This window comes from Sciurus carolinensis, chromosome 14, assembly GCF_902686445.1.
Source record: "Sciurus carolinensis chromosome 14, mSciCar1.2, whole genome shotgun sequence".
NCBI classification, from domain to species: domain Eukaryota; kingdom Metazoa; phylum Chordata; class Mammalia; order Rodentia; family Sciuridae; genus Sciurus; species Sciurus carolinensis.
The window spans coordinates 32162436-32189294 of record NC_062226.1 but is presented as its reverse complement, the minus strand read 5'-3'; the positions used below and the strand labels follow the sequence as shown (position 1 = coordinate 32189294).

At 36.8% G+C, this 26859-nt stretch overlaps 2 protein-coding genes and 1 pseudogene across 4 annotated transcripts in view; 2 read left to right on the top strand and 1 right to left on the bottom strand.

Moving 5' to 3' along the window:
- Positions 1-8605, bottom strand: part of Erp44 (endoplasmic reticulum protein 44) — an 88505-nt gene extending 79900 nt beyond the window's left edge. The window contains 1 exon segment of the mRNA XM_047524271.1: positions 8334-8605. Within this exon segment, the coding sequence (XP_047380227.1) occupies positions 8334-8390 (57 nt within the window). The 5' untranslated portion in view covers positions 8391-8605.
- Positions 8606-8838: 233 nt separating this feature from the next.
- Positions 8839-26859, top strand: part of Invs (inversin) — a 147318-nt gene continuing 129297 nt past the window's right edge. For all 3 annotated transcript variants that reach the window (XR_007104882.1, XM_047523947.1, XM_047523946.1), the window contains exons 1-2: positions 8839-8991; positions 14522-14651. Coding sequence is in view for 2 of the 3 variants with exons in the window: in XM_047523947.1 (XP_047379903.1) it covers positions 14546-14651 (106 nt within the window). In the remaining variant the exon portion in view is untranslated. The remainder of the gene's footprint in view (positions 8992-14521; positions 14652-26859) is intronic.
- Positions 11897-12912, top strand: LOC124964071 (putative monooxygenase p33MONOX; annotated as a pseudogene).

Genomic DNA, 26859 nt, shown 5'->3' with positions numbered 1-26859 from the left:
GGAATTTCACTAATTTCATAACAATGTAGATATGTTCTTATTCAGTAACATTTCTCCCAAAGCATCATTTAAAGATATACACCTCAAATGGGATTTCACCACAGACAAATTGCAGAGTCCATTAGAGTTGAGAGAAACAGTCTATTCAACCCTACTTAATACTCAGCTAAGACAATAAAGCCTCCATGGGAAAATTGCCTAAATGACCTTGTAAATAATAAGAGTTGGGCATTATGATACACACTTGTAATCCCAGCTACGTGGGAGACTGAGGCAGGAGGATCACAAATTCAAGGTCGGCATGGGTAACTTAGTGAGACCCTGTATCGTAACCAACAACAACAAAAAGATCTAGGGATGAGCACTTGCCTAGCATACAGGAAGCCCTCAGTTAGATTCCCAGTAAAAGGTGTGGGGAGGAGAGGGGAGGTCTATAGGAAGAATAAACACGAAGACTCAAATTGTTATTTCAAATTTTAACTATTATTCCTGGTGCCTCCCTAACCACTAGGCAACTGAAATCCAAATCTATACTCACTGACAAGATTAATGACATTTTACAGATTACTGCTGTCTCATGAATTGAACAAGATATATATATATTCTTCAAAGTTTTGAAACACTACTGGAGTCATTTTCCTCATTATCTCACTTTATCTTGCTCTAGAACAACATTATTCACTTCCTGTGGATGGTGCTTTCTGGGATGATGGAAGTATGTTCCATGATCCATAACGTGTACTCAAAATGTAGCTACTGTGACTGAGGAATGGAACTTTTATTTAATTTTAATGAATTTAAATTTTTTGAACAACTCTAGACAAGTGTAACTTCAGTCATTATTAGTGCACTTGATCCATTCATGGTTCTAAAGAGCCTTTCCCACCAGCTAAACTGAGGAAGACACGTGATAGAGTTTCTTAAAAATAAAAAGGGCTCCAACTCTTCCCAAGGTTAAGCACTCTTCCGATTCTCAAAGACCTTCTTTTAAAATCTGCTGAATTCAATTACAAAGGTCCTTCTATCAGACTGTGACAATCTTAAGGAAGAAGTAGAGAAATCACTGGCACTCTACTATTCAGCGTAGTTTTTTGTTGTTGTTGTTGTTATTGTTTGGGTTTTTTTTTTAATTTGTAAATGGACACAATAGCTTTATATTATTTATTTATTCATTCATTCACTTATTTTATGTAGCACTGAGAACTGAACCCAGTGCCTCAAACATGCTAGGCAAGCACTCTACCACTGAGCTACAATCCTAGTCCCAGCCTAGTTTTCTTTATTTCAAATACTAGAAAGTATTTTTGAGATGGTTTCTTTTTTCTTTTTCAGATTAGTAATGTTAATGCCCACAAACTCAAGCAACTTTTAAAATTAGAATCCAGAAAAATGCTCAAGGTATAATGACATATCCACAAGGCTAGAGAAATCATAGAGATCCTGACCACAATATCACTGAGGATTTACAAAGCAGTTAAAATATGATTCGACCTGAGGGTCGTGGCATTACAGGCAAGACTGGTGGGAAGTGGCGTTGTTTTCCTCTCCCCTCTTATTGTGAATGCTGATGAGAATTCACTAAAAACCATGATTCTTATTTTTGCTAAATTGATAACTATTATGGAAGCTGGACAAAGGGTTTGCCAGCTTCTTTAGGACAGATTCTTATATTTAGCCACATCAGCAAACCAGATGGCAAGACTTCTTAAAAAAAAGTATTCATGTAAAAGATTTATTAAGTTATTGAAAGGCATAGATAGCCCTTGTTCTTCATTCTATTCAAGACTAAAAATTAACCAATCAATTAACCCTTCAAGTCAATATTCATATTCATATTTTCCCACTAAGCTGCTCTTCCCTCCACTGAGAACTAATCTGTTTCTTACAAACATCTACAGCAGTACTTCTCAAACTTTTTAAAGTGCATTTGAGTCACCTGGGTATATTGTTGAAGTACAGGTTCTGATTAGTAGAACTGAGGTAAAGTTATTTGGAAGAAGCACGCCTAGGTTCACAACCCCACCTCTGAGTATCTATAAACCATCTCTACAAATACCTCCAGGTATCACTTTCCTTTTGGTATTCTAATTAGTACATATACATCATCTCTCCAAGTGAATGATAAATTTCTTGAAGGAAAGATTTACATCTCAATTATCTTTTTCTCTTTCATAGCAAATAGTAAACAGGTATTCAAGAGACAGAAGGAAAGAAAAAATTCTAATGAGAAAGAGTTCCTATAGCCTGGGCTATATAAATAGTTCCCTTCTATGGGATCAAAAGTAGGCTAAGGATCAATAAATGCTATTAAAAATCAAACTTTTTAATCACCTTTATGACCAGATGAAACAGCACAGCAGTAATCAATATCAGAAAAGCTGTAACCAAAGCATGCTTTCCCTTACATGTATAATGGTGAGTGACACAGCCCTACAACTTGTGAAAAAGTTAGCAAAAATTTTTAAGGAAGTATCCAAACAAATAATATGTCTACAACTAGGGGGAATTAGAAGAATATCCTTTTTGAAAACAAGCAGAGTACACAAAGAATTACTGAATCATCAAAGTCAACGTGCTTGCCTTATGACTACAAATTTGAGTTTGATAATTTATCTAAGGTTACTATGTGAAGTAAATGGAAGAGTTTGGAACTTGCACATAGATGTCCTAACATTTCTTTGCACAGTGCTGCCTCTTGAATGAACACTAATGAACAAAGGAATAACACCTTCCATTATTCTTTTAAAAATATTTTTAGTTGTCAATGCATTTATTCAATTTACTCATATGCAGTGCTGAGAACCAACTGAACCCAGTCCCCACACATGCAAGGCAAGCACTCTACCACTGAGTTACACCCTAGTCCGCCTTTCATTATTCTTAAAGTTTATCTTCTGACTACATTTATTCTGAGTTAAGGTAGGAAGGAGGAGTAACAGAATTTTGGAAAAGAGGGCAAATAACATTAACAAGTCACACACACACACACACACACACTCTCTCTCTCTCTCTCTCTCTCTCTCTCTCTCTCAATAAATATGTAAAACCTCAATTCCAGTTATAATAAAAATGTAAATGGAAATTATATAAATTATTTATCATTTTTTGGTCTACTAAATTGGCACAGATTATACAAGCACTCCCTGTTGATTAGAGCATGAGGAAGTGGCATTGTTAGTAGAAATCCACATGGGTACAACTTTCCGGTAGGACAATTTGGTACCATATATCAGAAATTCCACACAAAAAACATAGCACATGACCCAAGACATATAATTTTAGAAGTATCATGATGATATATTTGGAGATTTGCAGTGAACATAATCACTGTATACATATCTTTTGTACATTTTCTACAACCCTGAAAAACCTGAAATAACCCACAACCCAAACGTCTTTAACAAAAGATAGTAAATTATATAGAGCATCTGTAGGTTGAAATATTATAAAGCTATTTGAAAACCCACAGGTTACAGTTTAGGAAATGTTTACAGTACTGTGCAATGAGACATCTTCTCCAAGGTTTTTATAAATTTTAACTCATCAGATACATTACTTAATTCAGACAGGGTAGTACATTCCAGTGTCTCTCAACACTGAGTACATAGATTAAATAACAATAATATAAAGGACAACTTTCTGTGTGTGTACAGCATACAGAAATAGAAGACCAACAATTCCGTAACAGGAAGATACTTCACATAAAAAATATGCAAATGACATTTATACATTTTAAAAAAACTCAATCACACTCATATTAAAAAGAAGCAAATTAAAAGACATTAATATACCAATTTCCACCTATCACAAACACATCATACCTTGCTAAGAATACAGGAAAACTTATTGTTGGCAAGATCACAAAATGGCACAACCCCTAAACATATGAATTTCATAATATCAGCAACACCTATGAAGTTACATATACTATACATTTACTTTTTGCTTTGGAAGCAGTAAATTTTATTATTTTTTTGAGAAATTTAAAAAGTGTATTTATTATCAAAACAACAATAATAAACCAACTATAGGTTAACATAAATAGCATCTATTAGGAAAAATAACATTTCCTAAGCAAAATAGATTTTATCAAGAAGTGTGGAATTATTCAAGTTATTGCAAAACTAAGGGCTGGTTTAATAAAAGATGGCAAGATTCTCATATTTGCCTTTGAATTTAATCTGGAAGCAGTAAATTTTACATGATTATAAATTTTAAAAAACTAAAAAATGAGCTGGGTGCGGTGGCCCATGTCTGTAATCCCAGTGGCTTGGGAGGCTGAAGCAGGAGGATCTCAAGTTCAAAGCCAGTCTCAGCAAAAGCAAGGTGCTGAGTAATTCAGTAAGACTTTGTCTATAAATAAAATACAAAATAGGGCTGGAGATGTGGCTCAGTGGTTCAGTGTCCCTGAGTTCAATCCCCAGTACCCCTCAAAAAAACCAACTAAAAAATGAAAAATAAATGAAACAAATGAACTTAACCATGTATATTAACTAGTGGTTAAAATCACATGAATTGAATTACAAATTTACAGCAAACATGAGGAACAGAAAAACATAAAACCAAACCACAAGGATATGATCATATATTATATTATTATATGTAATAACCATGTAAGAAATTCTACAGGACTGTTTCCTAAAGAAATTATAAGGAAAAAAAGGTGAGATGGAGAGAGACCTATAAATTTACAACTATGGCCTGGAGCTTGGTATAGTACGTGTTTAGCATGTGAGGCCCATGGTTCAATTTCCAGCACAGAAAAAAAGTTTTATGGAGATATGAATCAACTGGAATGTATACAACTTACATAGCCCCTGCTTTGATCAGTTCGGTTTTTTAAAATGGACATAATCAAGAAAATCTAAACACTAACTAGATATTTGTTAATTTTTCTAAATGTGGTAATATTACAGGAAATTTTCTTTAAACAACTAAAATCAATCCACAGATACAATTGATCTGTATAGGGCCCTGATATTTTTGGTTCTATTTTTCAGTGCTGGAGACTGAACACATTCTACCACTGAGCTCCACCCTAATATCACTTTATTAAAATTGTCCCAGGTGATCCTAATGAGTAGCCAGGTATTATAAGCCACTGATGTGGACAAAGTTATATCAGCAAGATAAGTAACTCACTTAGTTATGACTGAACTACATACCCCCTAAAGTACTTTTCTTCAAGATTGGAATCTACATTATTGGCATTAATGGTTAAAAATGACACCTTTGAATTCTACTGTACTTACTTTTAAGATACTTACAGAATTTTAATTAAATGTTTATTTAGCTCTCTAATTCACTTAACTTCCTACACTAAACAAACTTCAGCTCCCTATGCACAATGAACAAACCAGGAGCAACAATGGTAAGTCTTAAGCATTCTGGCATGGGCAATTAGGGCTAGTTACAACTTATGATATATACACATAGTTATCAAGAAATTAATGAGAAAACATCTTCAGTAAAAGAACTGGAGCAGAGTGCTAAAAATCTCTGAACAATAGAAGAGGTCACTTAGGATGTATGATCCAACTTCACTCCAATATAGCCTTATTTTCAAAACTCTTGTACACAATCAACGCAGAAAGAATAATACTAAGAAAAAAGCCAAAAATGATCAATTTAAATGCTGAATAAACCTATCTCAGAAACAAAAATAAGTAGAAAAGGTTGAATGAGTATCATATATTTTAACATACACCAAAGCACAGAAAATAGTTATCACATTGAACTTTTGTTTTTAGTTATCCATCCAGAGAGGATTTTCAGGCATAAAGTTAGGTATGTTCTAAAATGTTTTTGAGATCAGCAAAAAGATAGCTCCGTGCCTCCAGAAGCTTTGGACTGTGCTTCAGTTGTTATCGCACAAATACCACTAATTTAAGTAGATCTAGTTCTTTAAGGTTGATGTACAAAAGGCCTGAAAAAAACTTACTGTAGAAAGACAATACATAGCTATTTAGAGCATTCCATTTAAGGAAAAAAGGATGACCAAAGCTAAGTGGGAACCTGGGTTTTCTATGTCTAGATGTAGGAAGGAATAAATTTGAAGTCTGAGGGGAAGTTGGAGAGAGTTTGAAAAAAGTACATTGGAGAAGATAAGGAATATATTTAATTAAACAGGTGGAATACTGACTAAGCAGTTTCCATCATTTGACAGAATCATCAGCTAATCAGAGTTGTGATTACATAGATGTTTTATAAACATTTGTTAACTAGTATGAAATTATTAAAGTAGGTAAACACTGTGTTCAAACTGAATCTAGTTTGACTTGTAATTCTGGTTTATTAAGCCTTTTCTGGGGCTTTATTTTCCAGCCCATTAATCTTTATAAGTATTCTCTAAAATGTCTTCTACATTTGCTTAAGAAGATATACAAAATGCTAACTAAATTTTGGTTAAAGCTAGATTTTATTTAGAAAAAAATGTTCCCTTATATACTTAACAAGGTTGGTAGGTGTCCTAGGAAAAGCATGAATCACTTCTAAACAAATTCTCTTTTTGATTAAACTTAGCTCTACAACCAAAGAATATTATTTGAGCAAAGTGTATCTGATGTAGGTTTCCTATTCAATGTTTCAACTTTTCTTTCCAATGTCTTAAGATTTTTGCCCTTTGTACTTTTCAGTAACTTTAAAATAATTTATAACAGACAATTTTAAGTCATTTTATAGATAAGAGAAGCATTAGTATCTAGTGTCCTTAAGGAGAGATTGGTCTTTAATAATAGTATTACTGCAACATTTCTAGAAGGAAAAAAGAATCACAGTGTATAACAAAATCACCAAATAATAATAAAGCACTATATAGAATATTCTCCTCTCTACAGAAGTCATTCATTGTCCTGTACTTATGAAAAGTAGCAATAAGATATACTATAATTTAATATTACCATGTAAATATACAACTTTGAGTTCTCAGAAGTATTTTGCCAGGGCTGGGGTTGTAACTCAGTGGTAGAGTGCTTGCCTAGCATGTGTGAGACACTGGGTTCAATCTTCAGCACTGCATATAAATAAATAAATAAAATAAAGGTCCATCACCTAAAAAAATAGGTTTTAAAAAAAGTATTTTGCCATTTCACATAGTTTTTTATAGTGCTTTATTTGAAAAGGACCAAGTGGTATCCATATATGGCTTTTAAACATGCCTTACAAATCACAAAGAAGAAAACTATTTCAAATACAGATATCAAATCTTTAATGTGATATGGTGGAATAAGCACTTCAAGTTAAGAAACCTGTATCTCAGGCTATGGATGTACTTCCCTAGCATGTGGTAAAGCACTTGCCTAGTGCCAGGCCCTGGGTTCAATGCTCAGTACTTGTCAGTTACTTGACTGTGTTCCTTAAATTGTAAAGAATGTGGTTTTTACTCAATGATTTTCACCTAAATTTAGCTTTCTAAAAACTACAATTATTTTAAATATTGTATTATAATAATGGCCCAATTAAACACTCGTCATTTTGCCATATGGAGTTGGCCCTTCACTTTTGTCTCAATTTTACCTAAATCCTAGGTCACTTAGATTACACAATCAAGATGTACTTTGGAATTAGAGGAATTAGGGAAAGATTCCTTTATAGGATGGAATGACATTGAGCAGGTTAGGAAGTTAAGGAGTGCATGTGTATACAGAAGAGCTGGTCATTCTCAAGGTAAGATAAAAAAAAAAAAAAAGAAATATGCTTCAGTGGGGGAGGTAGGTTGCAAAGAGATTTGAGGGAGGCCTTGAGTTGAGCCTGTTAGATAATCACACTCTCCACCCTTTCAAACCTTTATTCCCGAGTAGACACCAAACCAGTCTCCAGTTCCGGGTTCCCAACCAATCCTATGAAGCCACAACAGAGGGTTGTGCCAACCTGGGCACCGTTTCAGAGCTCTAGAGTGAGATCTGCACGACCCCAGCACCTGTCGGCTTCACAGCCTTCCCAAATGGAGAGAGTGGGGAAAAATAACTACACTACGTGCCACCCTCCGCCTTTCGCACTGAGGGTACCACCAGTGCACACGCCCTCAAAACTGAAATAAACCCGGTAGCCCGGCGGTAAAGGGGAGCTCCTCACGGTGACCCTCACACGTACCACTCCTCCAAGACTAATTCTCCTGTTTACAGGTCCCAACCCCGACCACGGTTTCTCAGGCCTCTAGGACCCCGGGCCTAGGGAGCCGACAGACAAATGGAGAAAGTGAAGGCAGCGGGGGAGGGTGCACTCCTAGTCATCGGAGGAAGACAGGAAAGCAGGGGCAGTTGTGGTGCCCCTCAGTGAGGGCGGGAGGCGTCCGAGAGTCTGCTGAAAGGTCTGTCATTCCCCCACTCACTCACCAGGAGCAGCAGGGAGCATCTGACGTCGGATAAAGATAGGAAGACGGCAGGATTCATGGTAACGCGGAGGTCCGCAGCAGGGACAGGCGTTGGCGGCTGGGACTGGAATGGGCTGGGCTGGGCTGGGCTGGGCTGGGCCGGGCTGGACTAGGAAAGGGCTGGGCTCCGGGAGCCGGAGGCAGTAGAGGATTCTCCCGGCAGCTGCACCTCGTCCTCTCGACCCGGAGCTCCAGCGGCGAACACCCGGGACAACTTCCAGAGAGGCCTTGCACGCCCTCACTTCCGGGTCCTGCCCACCCCGGGGCACGTCGGGAAACGTAGTCCTGTGCTCCCCTCACCGAGCTTGTCACCGGGCATCCGGAACTCCCTTTCCCAGTAGGCCCTCGGCCCAGTCCCCCCCTCGCCCTCTGCGCGTGGGGCCCTATGGGATTGAAAGGGCGGAGGGCGGTGTACCTCGGAGCTTCCCAGGATAAGAACTACAGCTCCCAGAAGGCTGTGCGACTGAGCGCCTCAGGCGGCCTTCTGAGGGGCTTGCCCGCGTCAGCGCCCTGGGGTCTGACCCTGCCGTGTAGTGTCCTGGCCTGGCGGGAGGGGCGGCCCCGTGGGGGTCGTGCCTCCTGGAGCCGCCCCCCAGACGTCAGTCCTGGAGGAGGCGAGGGTGAGTAGGAAGGGGCCTGGCTGGGGAAGGTCGGATCGATCGGTGTGCACCACCGCCCTGGCCGCTGCCGCAGACCCTTGGCCCTCCTGTATTGTGTGGCCTTCAGCCTCCATCACTGGTCTCCTCGTCTGCTACCTTTTCTTTCTGCACTAAATCCTACGTTATAAAATAGGAGTCAGTGACTTATCCGTTATTGTTTCTGAGGGCTCATGTGAGGAATCGATCTGGTAAGGGACGGGAAAGCACGTTGTAAACTGTAAAATTCAGTGACAGAGTGATTGCTTCTAATACACGGATGAGTCGTACAGAATAATTACGAAATTCCTTAGCCACGCAGTCAAGAATGTTAACCTGGCCCCCAGTACATCTCCAGCACCTTCTCTAAACAGGTCCACGCGCTCCGAGGGATGGCCACATAATCACTACGAAGCACCCAGGAAGCACGCTGCGTTTTTGTGGTTCTCCCTGCCTTTGCTCCAGCTTTCCTGTTTCCTGAAATGGGCTTTACCCCCTTCTCTTTCTATAATGCCATCTCAAATGTTATCATCTCTGACATGTCAACAACGAACCAGTCCTTTAGTCCTTCTAATCAGAATTTCTTTTTGTGTGAGACTACAGCACCACTCGTTTTGTACCGTTATAATTATTACAGCATTTATTACACAAGCATGTTTTATAATTAGTTAATGATGCCCTTGCATTTTATTGCACTTTAACAAAATGGTTTTGATTTTCAGCTATAAAAAATGATTTACAAAAGAACACCAGAACAATAACAAAAAAAATCATGCTAAAAAGTACCCTAGAATAATGGCTTTCCCTGGATGACAAAATTAAACAGTGGCAGAACCAAGACACTTATTTAGATCTCCTAACTCCTAGGGCAGTGCTCTCACCTACCTCTCTGACTGAGCCCATGTGTAGTGCAAATGGGAAATCAAAAAAGAGCAGGGACTCATGAGCATCAACTCATTACTCCAAGAAATTAAACTTTGGTCCTACTTACTCTTTGGACTTAGTACTCAGCCTATGACCTTTAATTAACAAACATTTACTAAGCATCAACTATATATCTATAAATTCTAAATGCTAAGAATTATGAGATGAAATTTATAAATATATATAAATGAAAGCTAATTTTTATTTATTTTTCAAAGTACATAAAGAACTTTTTGTAGCTCTTATAACTGATCACTTCGAATCCAAATGACACCTGAGAGTTCAAAACAATGCCTGATTGCCTCTCAACTTGTTGAGTAAATGAACATAGTCCACCCTTTTTGCTTTTTATATTTTACAGAAATCCAGAAAGCTGAGGAAATTTAAGGACACACGGCTTACTATTAACACATCTAAGTCTAGAACCCAAAAGTAACTACTCTTCCATCATGTTTCCACCTCCACCTGTATTATGTAGATTTTCCCAAGTGACTTTAATATAATCCAATATATGACAGTTCTTTTGACATGACAGACATGCTCCACTTGACAACTGTCTCATAGTACTCTCTTCCTCCATGTTTTGTGCCATCATGCTAACTCAAATTGCTAGCAACAAAAAATCTTGAAGAGCTAACCTATACCATAATTTTAAAAATATTGTCTTTCTAAGGGAGAATTTGATTGAACAATCCTTGTCAATGACAAGTATTAGTTCATCAGTTGTGGAGCAAACCCAGAGTTTGTGGAGAAAACCCCCCAGGTCCCCAGGAAGCATAGAGATTGGAATGATACGTTTTATGGTGAAGATGACTTGCCTATCTTTCTGGCAACAATTAACTGGACCTGATTAATAGCTTCTTGCTTTACAAAAGTATGTATTCTGCCTGAACCCCATGACTCCTAGATTGTTTACACTTGTTTTCTCCCTGATCTGTGTATACATTCAACTTTGGAACTTTGATAGAGCATCTTAGATTTAGGAAGGATTTTTAAGATAATTGATACACCTACTTCTCTCTCTACATCTTTCTCAGATACTTGAATTCTTGCTACATTTCTGACATAGTCCAGCCTTTACTTAAATACTCTTAAAAGGAATTCACTATTTTCCTACTTAGCTAATACATTTCTACAAGTTTCTAAAAAACCACAAGAGACTACCAGCCAGAACAATTTTCATTAATGAAATATGTTAATCCTAAAATAAGATATTCTGAGTAAGATCTTAAGGTCCTCATGGATCAAAGAGAACAAAGAAAATTTTCACCTTTTGTGGGTATGAGGAAAGAACTAGGTACCTTTTAATTTAGTGCTTAAATCTAGTTAATTCTAACTTGACAACTGAGTTTATATCATACCCATTTCCTGGCTTGATCATCACCTTGATTCCCTATATAAATTGTAATGTTTAATATTATGTGGAATCATTTCCTGTATTAACTTGGAAGTCACTGTGACTTCTTTTTTTCACTGTGACTTTTGAGTCCAGTACTTAATGTTACTTATTGGATATTTTGTTTTTGTTTTTTCTAAGATTGTCTCTGAAAGGGGTCTTAGAAGTACCCAATCCTCTCATTTTACATTTGTGTAGAGGTCTCCTAATTTATAATATTATAACAATTCTAGGACTAAGACTGTAGATTTTAAAAAATCTTAGTTGAATATTTCTAGTGAATCATAACATACCCACTTGATACTGATGAGACAAGTTTCAGAAAAGTTTCCTGCAAGCTTGTGCTCTCTAGCCAGTGGTAGGGGCAGTCAGTGTTGCTGCTTAGGTCTGTGCTGCACACATCCTCTTGGGAGATGGGGGTCCTTGGATCCTCTTCAGTGCCAGAGTGTGAGCTGCAGGCAACTTGGAGGCAGCATAACAGACCTTCCTGATGGACTCTTCCTGGGCAGCTTTGCTAATTTGCAGCACCTGGACAATGTTCCTTATTAACACCTATCTGTCAGCATAGTCATGACATCATTTCACTATGGTGGCAGGGACTCAGCCCTGAATTATACATTAAAAAAAAGCATCTGGATCCCAGTCTTTTCATGGTCAAGACAACCAAAGTGCCTGGTATCTGTGTTCTTAGCTTTTGAACCTAGTGAACCTCTAGGCAAGATGTCCCTACCCATGGGGATGTGCCGCTGGGTTTGATGATGCTCAACTGTGATGATGCCCTGAGAACCTGCACTCACTACTCTTTCATCAGACATGGGCAGCATCCCCTGGAAGCTAGTGATTTCAGAGCGCAAGTATCAGCACCTTATTAAGGAGGAGGAAAGAAAGGCCAGTGTACTCCCCACCCCTGCCATGTCCCTGTCAAGGGTCACTGACAGTGTGGACAAGGTCCTAGTGTGAAGGCTAAAGCTATTCATGTTATCATGAATTCTCTGATCGCAAAACAGACCCAGGAGAGCGTTCAGCATTTTGAGCAACAGGGAAGACTAAGAGATGCTAGCTATGTACCCCACGAGGGCCTTACCACCAAGGAGACCAAGTGCCTCCGAGTGGCAGAAGCAGTCCACAAACTAAAGCTGCAGAGTGGAGAAATAACAAAAGAAGAGAAGCAACGTGCATCAGCCCAATCTGCCCCAAGTAGCACCTCTCACTCTTCCCGTACACAGAGGCCCAGGGGCTGGTTTACTTCTGGTTCTTCTACAGCCTTACCTGATCCAAATCCTAACACCATGGATCCTTAAAGTTGGGGTGAGGACAGGAACTCATCAGATAAGTGGAACCATTTTGAACTAAGATCACTTCAGAAATATGATTCTGGAGGTTTTGCCATCCAGGCCTACAAAGAAGCCAAGAAGTCCTCTCCCATGGAACTGATCCATGTCCAGGCCACCCCAATAGCTGAATATCCAGCAACCTTCAAGCTGCCCAAAATGGATGTCCCAGTGGTGGCAGGGGAGAAACAACTGCCAAGGACCCATAGTCTCAAACTGTGTGACTTGAATGTGCTCACACCCACTGGTTTCTAGAGTGCTTTCTATCCCAGGGTTTCTGGATGGAGGGCTTCTTGTCTGTTACTGCCCTTTTACCTTGGATCTGATATTAAAAAAAAAAAATGTTAAACAGTCTAGAGGTGGAGACATAATTAGTTCTTAGAAACATCAGTACACAGCTTGTCCTCATATGGAAGAAACAATTTTGAGCTATTTTAAAGTCAGAATAAGGCTGGTGTTATAGCTCACTAGTAGAGTGCTTGCATGAGGCACTGGGTTCAATCCTCAGCACCACATAAATAAATAAAGTTATTGCGTCCATCAACAATTAAAAACAAAAAATTTAAAAAAATAGAGTCAGACTAAAAAAATCTCAGAAGTAATGTGTGGGGATCTTCATTACCTTTTTTTGTATCATTTACCCCAGACCAGGATTTTGATCATGCTTTCTAGGTAAATAATGTTTATGCTATTCCAAAACCTAGTCTTCTTTTTACCATCATCTGCATGAGCATTGGCACATTATGGTGTAGAAGTGTCCAGTGACAAGTTTGGGTGACACTGGCCTTAACTCTGCTGGTGCTGTGCTCCAGCCTTGTTAGTTAGGGGGAACTAAGACCAATTTGAGGACTGGGTACAGGTAACAGCCAGATTTGGCATGGACCCCTTTTCTAGGGTGAAACTGGAGTCTCCTTGCTCTTTGTTCAACCTAATTTAACATCAGTTTGGTTGGAAACATCCTAAAGGGAGAAAACTAAGTATATTGATTTGATAATGATAAATGGATGTTAAGTTGTTTTTTGGGTTTTTTTTGGGGGGGGTGTATGCATGTGTGTATGTGTGTGTGTGTTGATGAGGATTGAACCCAGGGCTTTGCACATGCCATATGCCAGGCAGTTGTTTTACCATTGAGGTATACCCCTAGCTCCAGAATGCTAAACTTTTTTAGAGTAAGAAGATGATGAGTACAGTTAGGTTATACACTTGAAGTTCATGTGAAATTAGTGTCACCTTATTTCAATTTCTTTGTTCAGGTCAGCTTGAAACTGTTTTGGAAAGGAGGTGGAAGAATTCGAAATAATGAAAGCATTTTTCATCAAAATGAGCCTCATGCCATTATGTAACACGTCTTAAAAACTGATTTTTTATTTCTCCTCATTGTATACATTTGTTTTGAACACTGTGTCAGATACTTATTGATTTTGTTTTGGATAGGATTCTTTTTTAGGTAAAGAGCTGATTACCTCATAGAGAAGCCCTGATGTCTAAAATTGTCAGAACAACTACTTTATTTGTGTCTTATGATCTTTTGTTTGGACAATAAAAATCCTTACTACTTTATCAAAAAGAAAAAGAAAAAAAGAAAAAAGAAAACCAGGCACAGTGGAACACACCTGTAATCCTAGCAGCTCTGGAGAGTAAGGCAGGAGGATCACAGTTTTGAAGTCAGCCTCAGTAACTTAGCAAGAATAAGTAACCTAGTAAGATCCTGTCTCAAAATAAAAAATTGTAAAAAGGACTGGGGATGTGGCTCAGTAGTTAAACTTTCTTGGCTCCAATCCCCAATATCCCCCAGCCAAAAAAAGAAAAAAAAAGAAAAAGGAAAATTTCCTGCATGAGTTCATTGTTTGAATCATTGTTTTAGGTTGCTCCAGGTGTTGAGAAGACTATGAACAGATCAGAGAACTTGCTTTTTACTGGTTCCTCATCAGCATCACAAGTTCATGCTGCTGCAGTGAATGGAGATAAGGGTGCTCTTCAGAGACTCATCATAGGTAAGCAATCCCTTTAAATCTAGAAACTGTAAAAACAATTTTTTGTCCTAAGGGAGTTGGCTAATCTTAGCTTTAATTTGCAGTGGAAATATATTAGTGTTCAGGTTTTATTCCAAGACTTGGATAAGAAAGAAATTAAGTCCTGAAACTTAAAAATATGGATTAGGATTGAAGTGAAAAATATTTGAGAAATTTCTGTGTATTTGGCAGAGAATCTAGACACTTTAAAAAAATAATAGTATCTAGATGTTATTAGAATCCAGACAATCTACATGTTATTAGAAAGGGGATTAATTCATCTTTATAATAACATTTAGAATGAGACAGTGGACAATGATCTTTTAACATTCAATATACAATATACACAAAGTTAATTCTGACTTGACAAAGTGCTAATGTTTGTAAGTAAACTTTAATTATTTAAAATTGATTCAGTGGGATCCCTCTCATCTATATGGATAGATAGATAGAAGTGAAGAATTTCTAGAAGGAGGGAACAAAATGAAAAGGGGAGAGGTAGTATTTAAAGACAGAGTGGCTAAGAATTTTCCAGAATTATGAAAATCAAAAATTTAATTTCTTTTGTCTGTCTAATTGCTCTGGCTAGAGTTTCAAGGACAATGTTGAATAGAAGTGGTGAAAGAAGGCATCCCTGCCTTGTTCCAGTTTTTAGGGGGAATGCTTTCAGTTTTTCACCATTTAGAATGATATTAGCCATGGGCTTAGCATAGATGACCTTTACAATGTTAAGGAATGTTCCCACTATCCCTATTTTTTCTAGGTTTTGAGCATGAAGGGATGCTGTATTTTATCAAATGCTTTTTCTGCATCTATTGAAATAATCATGTGATTCTTGACTTTAAGTCTGTTGATATGGTGAATGACATTTATTGATTTCCGGATGTTGAACCAACCTTGCATCCCTGGTTAAAACCCACTTGATCGTAGTGTACTATCTTTTTAATATATTTTTGTATGCGATTTGCTAAAATTTTGTTGAGAATTTTTGCGTCAATGTTCATGAAGGATATTGGTCTGAAATTTTCTTTCCTTGATGTGTCTCTGGTTTAGGTATCAGGGTGATATTGGCTTCATAGAATGAGTTTGGGAGGGTTCCCTCCTCTTCTATTTCATGGAATACTTTGGGGAGTATTGGAATGAGCTCTTCTTTAAAGGTTTTGTGGAACTTGACTGAGAACCCATCTGGTCCCAGACTTTTCTTTGTTGGTAGGCTTTTGATGACTTCTTCTATTTCATTACTTGAAATTGATCTATTTAAGTTGTGTATGTCTCCTGGTTCAGTTTAGGTAATTCATAAGACAAAAGAAATTAAAGGGATACGAATTGGAAAAGAAGAACTCAAACTATCCCTATTTGCTGATGACATGATTATATATTTAGAGGAACTGGGAAATTCCACCAGAAAACTTTTAGAACTCAGAAGTGAATTCAGTAAAGTAGCAGGTTACAAGATCAATGCTCATAAATCTAATGCATTTTTATACATAAGTGATGAATCCTCAGAAAGAGAAGTTAGGAAAACTACCCCATTCACAATACCCTTGAAAAAAATAAAATACTTGGGAATCAATCTAACCAAAGAGGTGAAAGACCTCTACAATGAGAACTACAGAACACTAAAGAAAGAAATTTTTAAAAAACTTAGAAGATGGAAAGATCTCCCATGTTCTTGGATAGGCAGAATTAATATTGTCAAAATGGCCATACTACCAAAAGTGCTATACAGAGTCAATGCAATTCCAATTAAAATCCCAATGACATGCCTTACAGAAATAGAGCAAGCAATCATGAAATTCACCTGGAAGAATAAGAAACCAGAATAGCTAAAGCAATCCTTAGCAGGAAGAATGAAGCAGGGGATATCGCAATACCAGAACTTCAACTATACTACAAAGCAATAGTAACAAAAACGGCATGGTATTGGCACCAAAATACACAGGTGGATCAATGGTACAGAATAGAGGACATGGACACAAACCCAAATAAATACAATTTTTTCATACTAGACAAAGGTGCCAAAAATATGCAATGGAGAAAAGATAGCCTCTTCAACAAATGGTGCTGGGAAAACTGGAAATCTATATGCAACAGAATGAAACTAAACCCCTATCTCTCACCCTGCACAAAACTCAACTCAAAATGGATCAAGGACCTCGAAATCAGACCAGAGACCCTTCATCTTATAGAAGAAAAAGTAGGTCCTAATCTTCAACTTGTTGGCCTAGGATCAGACTTCCTTAACAGGACTCCCATAGCACAAGAAATAAAAGCAAGAATCAACAACTGGGATAGATTCAATTTAAAAAGCTTTCTCTCAGCAAAGGAAACTATCAGCAATGTGAAGAGAGAGCCTACAGAGTGGGAGAAAATCTTTGCCACTCATACTTCAGATTGAGCACTGATTTCCAGAATCTATAAAGAACTCAAAAAACTCTACACCAAGAATACAAATAATCCAGTCAACAAATGGGCTAAGGAAATGAACAGACACTTCACAGAAGAAGATCTACAAGCAATCAACAGATATATGAAAAAATGTTCAACATCTCTAGTAGTAAGAGAAATGCAAATCAAAACTACCCTAAGATTCTATCTCACCCCAATTAGAATGGCGATTATCAAGAACACAAGCAACAATGGGTGTTGGCGAGGATGTGGGGGAAAAGGTACACTCATACATTGCCTGTGGGGTTGCAAATCAGTGCAGCCAATCTGGAAAGCAGTATGGAGATTCCTCAGAAAGCTTGGAATGGAACCACCATTTGACCCAGCTATCCCACTCCTTGGCCTGTATCCAAAGGACTTAAAATCAGCATACTACAGAGATACAGCCACATCAATGTTCATAGCTGCTCAATTCACAATAGTCAGATTGTGGAACCAACCTAGATGCCCTTCAATTGATGAATGGATAAAGAAACTGTGGTATATTTATACAATGGAATATTACTCAGCCATAAATAATAATAAAATTATGGGATTTGCAGACAAATGGATGAAATTGGAGAATATCATGCTAAGTGAGATAAGCCAATCTCAAAAAACCAAAGGACAAATGATATCACTAATAAGTGGATGATGACACATAATGGGGGTTGGAGGGGGGCAAGAATGGAGGAAGGAAGGACTGTATAGAGGGAAAAGAGGGGTGGGAGGGGTGGGGGGAAGGGAAAAATAACAATGAATCAAGCACCATTACTCTGTAAATTTATGATTACACAAATGGTATGCCTTTACTCCATGTACAAACAGAAACAACATGTATCCCATTTGTTTACAGTAAAAAAAAGAAAATACTAAAATTAAAAAAAAGAAAATCACAAATTTACAAGTTCTAAGGAGAGTAGATAAAATAGATTTTTGAAAATCTTTGTACATATCAGTCTGGTAACATCATGATTGACAACTTGGTATGCAAAATCAAGTCCAAACTACTTGAATTTCCATACTTGTTCCTTCAGAATTTGTTTTCATCATACATTTCCAGTTTCTTCAGGAGTTTATACGTATGTATGGGAAGTAACTTCTGGCAAATCTAGCAGTTACTTCCACTTCCCAATGTGCCATTAATTTTGCCTTTTCTCTACACTGTCTACCCCCGTCCTCTTTTTTTATTTCTGCTACCAACGTACCTTCTTTTCTACTAAGAAAACTATTAATGGCCTTTAAAGACAAAACTATTTACCTCATGCTCTATGAAGATTTCTTGTTCCTCTATAGAGACATCATCCCTGCTATACCTCAGCTGCCTACATTCACAGCTCCTCTCTAAACTTAACATCTTCCACAACCTGCAAATCATTCATTTGAATGTTCCACCATTCAACCAAAACACTTTACTTCCAGTTATCTACTAATAAGAACACTAGTTTTTTTGGGTTTTTTGTTTGTTTGTTTGTTTGTTTTTACTTCTAGCCCTTGTATTATGGAGAAAAGAGATCCTTGGAGATTTCATTAGGAGGTAGCAGGCTAAATATGGTCACAAGACTTTTACCCCTCCTACTTCCTATGAGTGTAGCAGTCTCACCTGGCTTTAGGTTTAAGACCACAGAAAAAGAGTGGAACTGCAGAAAACTAACCGAATTTGGCAGATGTTCCAGAGCCATGTAATAATGAGGGCAAGTGAGGCCAGTCTCCCAATCCCCAAGTGCAAAAGCTGCATTTCTTATCAAGTCACCTGATTAAATATTGGGAAGGAATCTGATATTTATAAAACCCAGATTAGGTTAACTATAGATATGTACAAAGTTTAGTTGCTATGTCATATTTCTACTCCAGATGACTTTTTTTTTGCTTAAGATCCAATTTGGGGGTTGAGAGTACAAAGCCTCAAGTGAAAGACTGAGTATTAAAAATTAATCTAACCACAGAGGGAGTCAGTCTTCACAGCAAAGACAGGCTGTAGATAGGGAAACTAGGCTACATATGAATTCTATAAGCCCTTTTTGTAATTTAGGCTAAATGCTAGAAAAATTAAATATATTTAACATGTTGTCAACCAAGCAATTAGATACAAAAATGTAACTACAGAGCTTTTACAGCCTGCAGAACCACTGAACCAAGGGATGTTACATATGTATTACCAATTACTGTATCTTCTGCTTTTTTCCCCATTCTTCTAAATTCTTCACATCAACATTTTAAGCATACTGTATTGTATCCTCTGTTTAATAATCTCTCTCTTATTTCTTTATCACCCTCTATATATTGCCATCTCTTTCAACTTTCCTTCCCAACTGTTGTTAGTACACAACTAAACTGCCTTAATAGTGACTTAAAGAAGTCAGAAGCAGGGCTGGGGTTGTGGCTCAGTGGTAGAGCACTTGCCTGGAATCTGTGAGGCCCTGGGTTCAGTTCCCAGCACTACTTGTAAATAAATAAAATAAAGATTCATTGACAACTAAAAATATATATATAATAATTAAATAAAAGAAATCAGAAATGTAGTATATTTCAGTCTCATAATTGTTCAAAAGTACATGGGCAGTCTAGGATAGGTAGATGTCACTGCTTCACAGAATCAACCAGGAATGCTGCTGGGCATGGCTCTGCCATTCTCAACATCTATGTGACTTCCATATCTGGGTTCAAGGCAAATATTCTCTTTATAGTTAAAACCCAGATAGCAGGAAGAAAGAAAGACAGAGCATAGGGAAAGCAGTTTGTCATTAAGAGGGTGGACTAGAATTAGACACAGCCACACCTAGGACAGAAGAAACTCAAAAATGTCTTTCCCTCAATGCTGTCATACTCAGCCATAAATGAGGGTGCACAGTTCCTAAAAAGAAGAATGAGAGAATGGATGGAGGGCAATTATCATTATCTGTTGCCAAAGCCAAGTTTTTTAGGCCATCTGAACCCAGTGTCTCCACTTCTTCACCTCAATCTACTCTTTTATTAAAAGAAAACAAAACATACAATCCTATTTTGTATGTATACACATAGACAAGTATATACAACTTATGTATACAATTTAACACATGAATATAAAGCAAACAACCCTGTAACCACCGCCTGTGTCAAGGAATCTCCATTGTCAGTACCTGCAAAAGTCCCTAATGCATTCTTTCCTCCCCTCTAGAGTAATTTACTACCTCGATTACTTTTTTCTCCTTTCCCCTCACTCTCTCCTCCCTCCCCTCTCTCTTTCTTTTGCTGGTGATCAAACTCCTGGGTCTTGTATATGTTAAGCATGTGTTCTGCCACTGAGCTGTAGCCCTATCCTCTATCTTGACTTTAATAGTAATCATCATATTATTGTTTTATCATTTATAAGTATACACCCTTAAATGCTAGAATATAGTTTTGCCTTTTTTAAATTATTTTCTCTAAATGTTCCATTTCTACTTGAGCTGAAAAAAAATGTTTTTATAGCTCTATCATTTTTGTGCTCAAAATTCTTCAGTTGCTTCCAATTATGCTTTTAATGAAATTTAAAAGGCTGCATGTACCTCTTTCCCTCTCCAACCTCACTTGTCACACTCTCTTCTGTGGAAATCTTGCTTTCTTTCAGTTTCTCAAACCTGCCATCTTATAACTTTAACTGGACAGAATATTCTCTCCGTCCTCTGTCTGACTCTTAGTCACCCTGCAGGGTAACTCCACTCTATGGTCATTTCTTCAAAGAGATCTGCTCCAATCTCAGGTAAATCTGTTCATTATGTTCTCTCTTGATACTCTATAGTTTTCCTTCACAGAACTTGTCTCAGATTACATAACTGTACATTTACGTGTGTGGCTATTTTAATGTCTTTTTCTTTTACAAGCTAGTATCCTCCATGAGAGTACCCTGAATCTGCTTAATCCACTGCTTTTTTCACAAAACACAGCAAAGTACTTGACATATCAAAAGCACATGAAATATATTTGTTGAAGATTGAATAAATAGTATAATCATTCTTTAAGTATCTTTCCTCCCTGGTTGTCTATAATTATCTTGAGGGCCAGGAATGAAAGAGCATTGAGTTGAATGAAATTGAATTCAGTCAGGTTGGCACTAAATTCCATGGGGGAAATTTTTTTAATGAGAATGCCTCAAGAATACGAGCCATATAGAGTGAATTCTTTATTATTTTCATGAAAAATACAACCTTCAAAGAAAACAAAATGTGCAGTATGTTACAAATTTAAAACACTTTAACCAGCTCAGTCATATATATTAATGTTTCACTGTAAAACTTGAAACCTTCCTATAATTTCATAACCCCCAAAGAGAAAATCCTTAAAAACCAAAATGCAATTATGATCTGAAGCCAGTATAGAGTTAATAAATTCATCAATAGATTGATTGCCTATGTTTGCTGTCATCTTGTCTAAGGCACTCCTAATTCATTACTAACTGAGAAAACACTGCTCATTTTTTAAGGACTGTGCCATTATGTCTTCTGTGTACAGACAGTCACACTTTGCTCTGTGGCATTTCCCAGCACTTTTGTATTTGCACTAAAATGGTAACTAAAATTTCAATATATTTTAAACATCCTTTTGTAGTACGTGTTGGATGAGCTCTAAAGATGTGCTGTTTCTCTTTTCTAAACTAGACATATAGTACTACAGATGAATTTTTGTTTTCTTGAATCTTTGTTCACCAAATGCTCAGTGAATTCATTCACTTTAGCATTTTCTGTTTTCCCTTCTCTGTTTCCATGGAGAAGTATGTCAGTGATGTGTTTGACTCCATGGAAACAGATGACTGTCTCTTCTACATACACAACTAATTAAATCGAACACTTTCTGTGCTGCCCATTGTCCTGGAGAAGGACTGAAGAGGCCTTCCCTGAATGAGACATTATTTCAGTTGCAGTTCTTAGTGCTTAACCTAAAACAATGGCTTAATATTTTAACATAACCCACTACTTCCTAGATTCAGATGTATTAGAGTTTAGTTCTAAATATAAATATACACAGTAAAATCTTGATATACTATGATTATCATAGATATGTAGCTTTTTCTCTTAACATCAAATGCAAATAATTTAAATGGATATCAGAGATAAAACAGATAGTAAAATTCAGTAGATTCAGTCTAATACTGTACTATGTAGTGTAGTAGAAAGGGTATAGTTTTAGAGTTGGATAAACCTGGATTTTGGATTCCAGCTCTGTCATTTATTAGTTGTATTACCTTGGCTAAGCCACTCAATATTTTTTGAGCATCAGTTTCCTCATTTAAGCTTTAAATTATATTTACTTCATTTGTGTGAGCATTAAATGAGATAATGGCTATAAAGCATCCACCATGGCACCCGACTCAGTAGATAGTAAGTAATACCCTATTACTTTTACTGTAATATGAGGACGGACTCATGGTAAAATAATCAAGTCTTCAGTAGTTTTCAGAAATGAGAAAAGTAAAAATGCTAAATGCTGCAAAGATTCGTATTGTTTTTCCTGTGTAAACCAAATGAAATAATTTATAAATATGCACAGTGAATAATGATTAACATGATCATTACTGGTAACAGTGTTGACTTTGTTGGCAGTGTTAAAATGACTAAGCAGCATCATTCTGATTCTACTGCCACTTTTCTTGCATTGTCCAATGTTGTGGGCAAGCATAATCTCTCTGAGTCATTTCCTCTCCTTATTTTTAACATTTCCCAACATAGTAGTTAGATGTGACAAGGAGCCTCATAAGTGGCAAAGTAGAGGCACTCTTTCAGGTTACTTCTTTCTTTATTTCAACTCTTACCTTAAATGTTATGACCATTAAATGTTTTAAATGCTTGATTGTATACATATGCATTTATAAAAGTATAGTCAGCTCTCTCTTTCTGCAAATTCAATCACAAATTCAAGATTCAAATTCAATTTTTAAGATTGAAAATGTTTTAAAAAATTGTTCTGTGCTGGAAGTATATTGACTTCCCTAAATAATACAATATAACAATTATTTACATAGTATTTACCTTGCAGGATGTATTACAAATAATCTAGAGATGATTTAAGGTATAAGGGAGGATTATGAAAGTTATATGCAAATACTATGCCATTTTATACAAGGAACTTGAGCAACTATAGATTTTGGTATCTGTGGGGGGTCCCCCAGGTATACTGAGGGATACTCTACTACACTATGTGCATTGATGCTAATAATAGTAACAAAATTAGCCAACATTCATTTTTAGTTTACATACCAGTCACTGAATTAAGTGTTCTGCAGATCATTAATTCATTTACTAGTGAAACAAAGTATGTGGGGTACTCTTATTACCTTCTTTATGTAGATGAGAAAACCTTCTTTATATAGATGAGAGTACAAGAGAGGTTAACTAATTTGTCTCATAAATAGCAGCACTAAGATTAAAACCTGGAAGTTTCATTTTAGAGCCAGTGCTTTTAAATACTAACCTGTGGAACTCTAATATATGCATAGACATTTTATGCACACATATATACTTTCATATCTATGAATAAAAAGAAAGTAAGAAAGAAAGAACTATTAGGCCTGAACCTTGACTGATGAACTGAATCTAAATTGGATTTTTCTAAAGTTTTTTTTTTTTTTCTTGTACGGTGGGCTATTTTGGCAATGTGGTGAAGCTGATAGACCCTTTATCAGATAAAAAAAATTATTATCTTAAATGGTAAAAACTAGTTATAAAATAAAGTTTTAATATAATGTATAAAATCAATTATATTAAAATACAATTGTCAATGTTTTAAAATTGTGGTGTAGCAAAGTATCTACCATAACTTTTAGCAACACATTAAATAGCAAGATCTAATGGTAGACCTAACAAATATAATTTTGAAATAGCCATGAATGTAAATTATATTCTAAAACACTTGCAACAATTATAATGAGAAAATAAGTAAACATATTTTGTAAAATATCAAGTACCCTCAAAATTCAGTATGTCCCATGTTGTTGTTCTTATTATTATCATTTTGTATGTCAGGACACTGAGACCCAAAGTTTAAAAACATTTTAATTGTGCAGCTAATAGGCAGAGTTGGGTCTCAAACCAATTTATTTGATGATAAATTCTATGTTCTTTCCATTGTTCCCATGTTATCTATCTCTCCTTAACAATAAGCATATATTTTTAAAATGACAACAAATGCTTTCCCAACATTGCGACAATATGAAAAATGTGAGATAAGAAGTGGGTGAAGGCAGTTGAAATAACTACATCTTTGGTATCATATGTCATTTTAGAACAAGTAAACAGAACATCAGTAGAGAATGCCCTATTTATTTATGTTGAGCAATGTGGTAATATAGTTATTCTGTAGATTGACACAACTGCCACTTCTAGTGACTGTCATTTCCTTTAACTAGTAGAGCTGGAGTGCTGGTTTCTGCCCATACCAGCCCATTAAGTATTCAAACTCTTCTGCTTCAGCTAGCCTTAGAATGTATGCTGTCAGGCAGTGACTTTCCATCATGGTTCCAGCTCAGCTTTCTGAGCTGTGTTCAGAAAGAGCTCATACAGAATGCCAGCCCCAGTTACACAAGCACCCATTGGTCATGAATTAGAGACCGTCTCCACAGTTGCCAGAATAAATAAAACCACACAGCACACTCACCACCTTCTTTCTATATTAACTATTCCTGTCAATAAAGCACTTTTTTTAAACCAAGGATTGAACCCAGGGGTGCTTAACCACTCAGCAATATTCCCAGCTCCTTTTTTAATTTATTTTTTATTTTGAGAAAGGGTCTCACTAAGTTGCTGAGGCTAGCTTTGAACTTGCATTCCTCCTGCCTCAGCCTCCCAAGCCACAGGAATTACAGGTGTGCACCACTGTGCCCTGCTAAAATGCAAATTTTTAAATGCACTTCCATCTAGTGAACATAAATTTTTATCATAAGTTCTACATTTGTAATAACAAGTTGCAGTTCCTACATATATCCAAGCAATAAATCATTTTATTTGATCTTCAAAATAAGTTATGATATAGACTTGATAGGTTTTAGCTGAGTGTTATAATTGAATAAAATAAGGAAGAAGATTAGGGTAGGTTGATAAGTGCATAGACCTTGATGTTGCTTTCTTTTGGCCCGGAACCCCAGAATCTGATGATACCCACATTACTCAGAAACTAGCTGAGAAGCCATCATCTCTTCCCCCTCCTCACCCGCAAGCTACCCAAGACAGGACCCAAGTGAGACTGATTGTTGCTTTTTCTAATAATGAATAAGGAATATATACTCAAATAGACAAAATTTGCCTTACAGGCACAACATCTTGGATAGTGGTGACATGACCCAATTAGATATTCTCTTTGGGAAATATAAATATCAGTAACACAAAAACAAAGTCTGTCAGGAATTGGAAAGAAGACTTGAAATTTCCCTGAATCTTACAGCAGATTTGGAAAGAAGCAGCAAATGCCCTCAAGTTCTCTGTCCTAAGAGGTAGACCTACCTATTAGTACCATGATGCTGACTTCACTTTGACCCTGAGGAACGTAAGCAATTAGGATTATCCCAGATGTGATGATTGCCACCATTTCTTTGCATTTATTCTTGTGATTATAATTCCTAAATCCTCTCTTTTACTAAAGATTAAAAGGAGGAATTCCACCATAAGGGGACTTGTAAAATTAATTACTGTCATCTTGCTAATACCTGGAACTACTATCTTTGCTTAACACTAACAAATAAGACATTGGTAGAATTGCCCTTTACTTATCATGAAAGTCACCCAGAGATTGGACCTTATTTTAGTTTCTTCTTTATAAATATCACTTTGACTACAGAAAGACTCAAACCAATAAAGGAAGATGCTATACCTATACCACATTTTAGGCTAGTGAATTTGGGTTTAAATGAGATCTTATCTATAAATGCAGTGATAGGCTCTTTGGAACCTTCTAGACTAGATATGGGAGGCCTGTCAGAGAATACCCATCAGTGTTGTACCACTTAGAAACCTTATGTGCAGAGATTTCTATTTTAGAAATGTTGAATTAAATGCAAAACTTGTTTCCATCTTCACAACCAAGGTTCTGAAACCTTGCCTCCTGCCAAAGTTATACACAACCTGAATATATTTGTAAGGCTCTTCCAGTTTCAAGAGCAATGACCTTTGTTGTTTTATTAACAATATACATGGAAACATATTAGCAAAGTAAGTTATCTAAGAAACTATTAAGTCTTTCTGGGTCCCAGTACATCCAAGATTACTTCAACTGTGTATTGAAGTATCTTTAAAAATTAAAACAATAATTTCCTCAGGCACAGAAATACCCAAGCAGAAGTGCAATACATTTCTCTTTATCTTACACTGCTTTTTCCTCAAAGAAAACATTTAATTTGGTTGGTTTGCTTTCCTCATTGACAGAGTCCAGGTCACCTTGGAAATAACTGGCTTCCCACATGCTCAATACATGTATGTAGTTGCTTTGGGCTAGTATATATACTAGTACCTGATCATTATCAGATAGCAAAACAATTTTTTTCACTTGATGTGCCTGGAGTCAGAAGAAAGATCAGTGGAGTAGAGGAAAGGAATTGAGGGAGAGAGGAGGGAAGAACAGTGGAATGATTATGACCTAACTTTCCTATGTATATATGAATATACTACAGTGAATCTTACCATATGTATATCCACAAGGCACTACTTTAAAAAAAACCTGTAACAGAAAGATAAACACAGTAGAGGGAAGGGAACAAGAGGGAGGAGGGAAGGGAAAGAGGAAGTATTGGGGACTGATTTAGAGCAAGTTATATTTCATG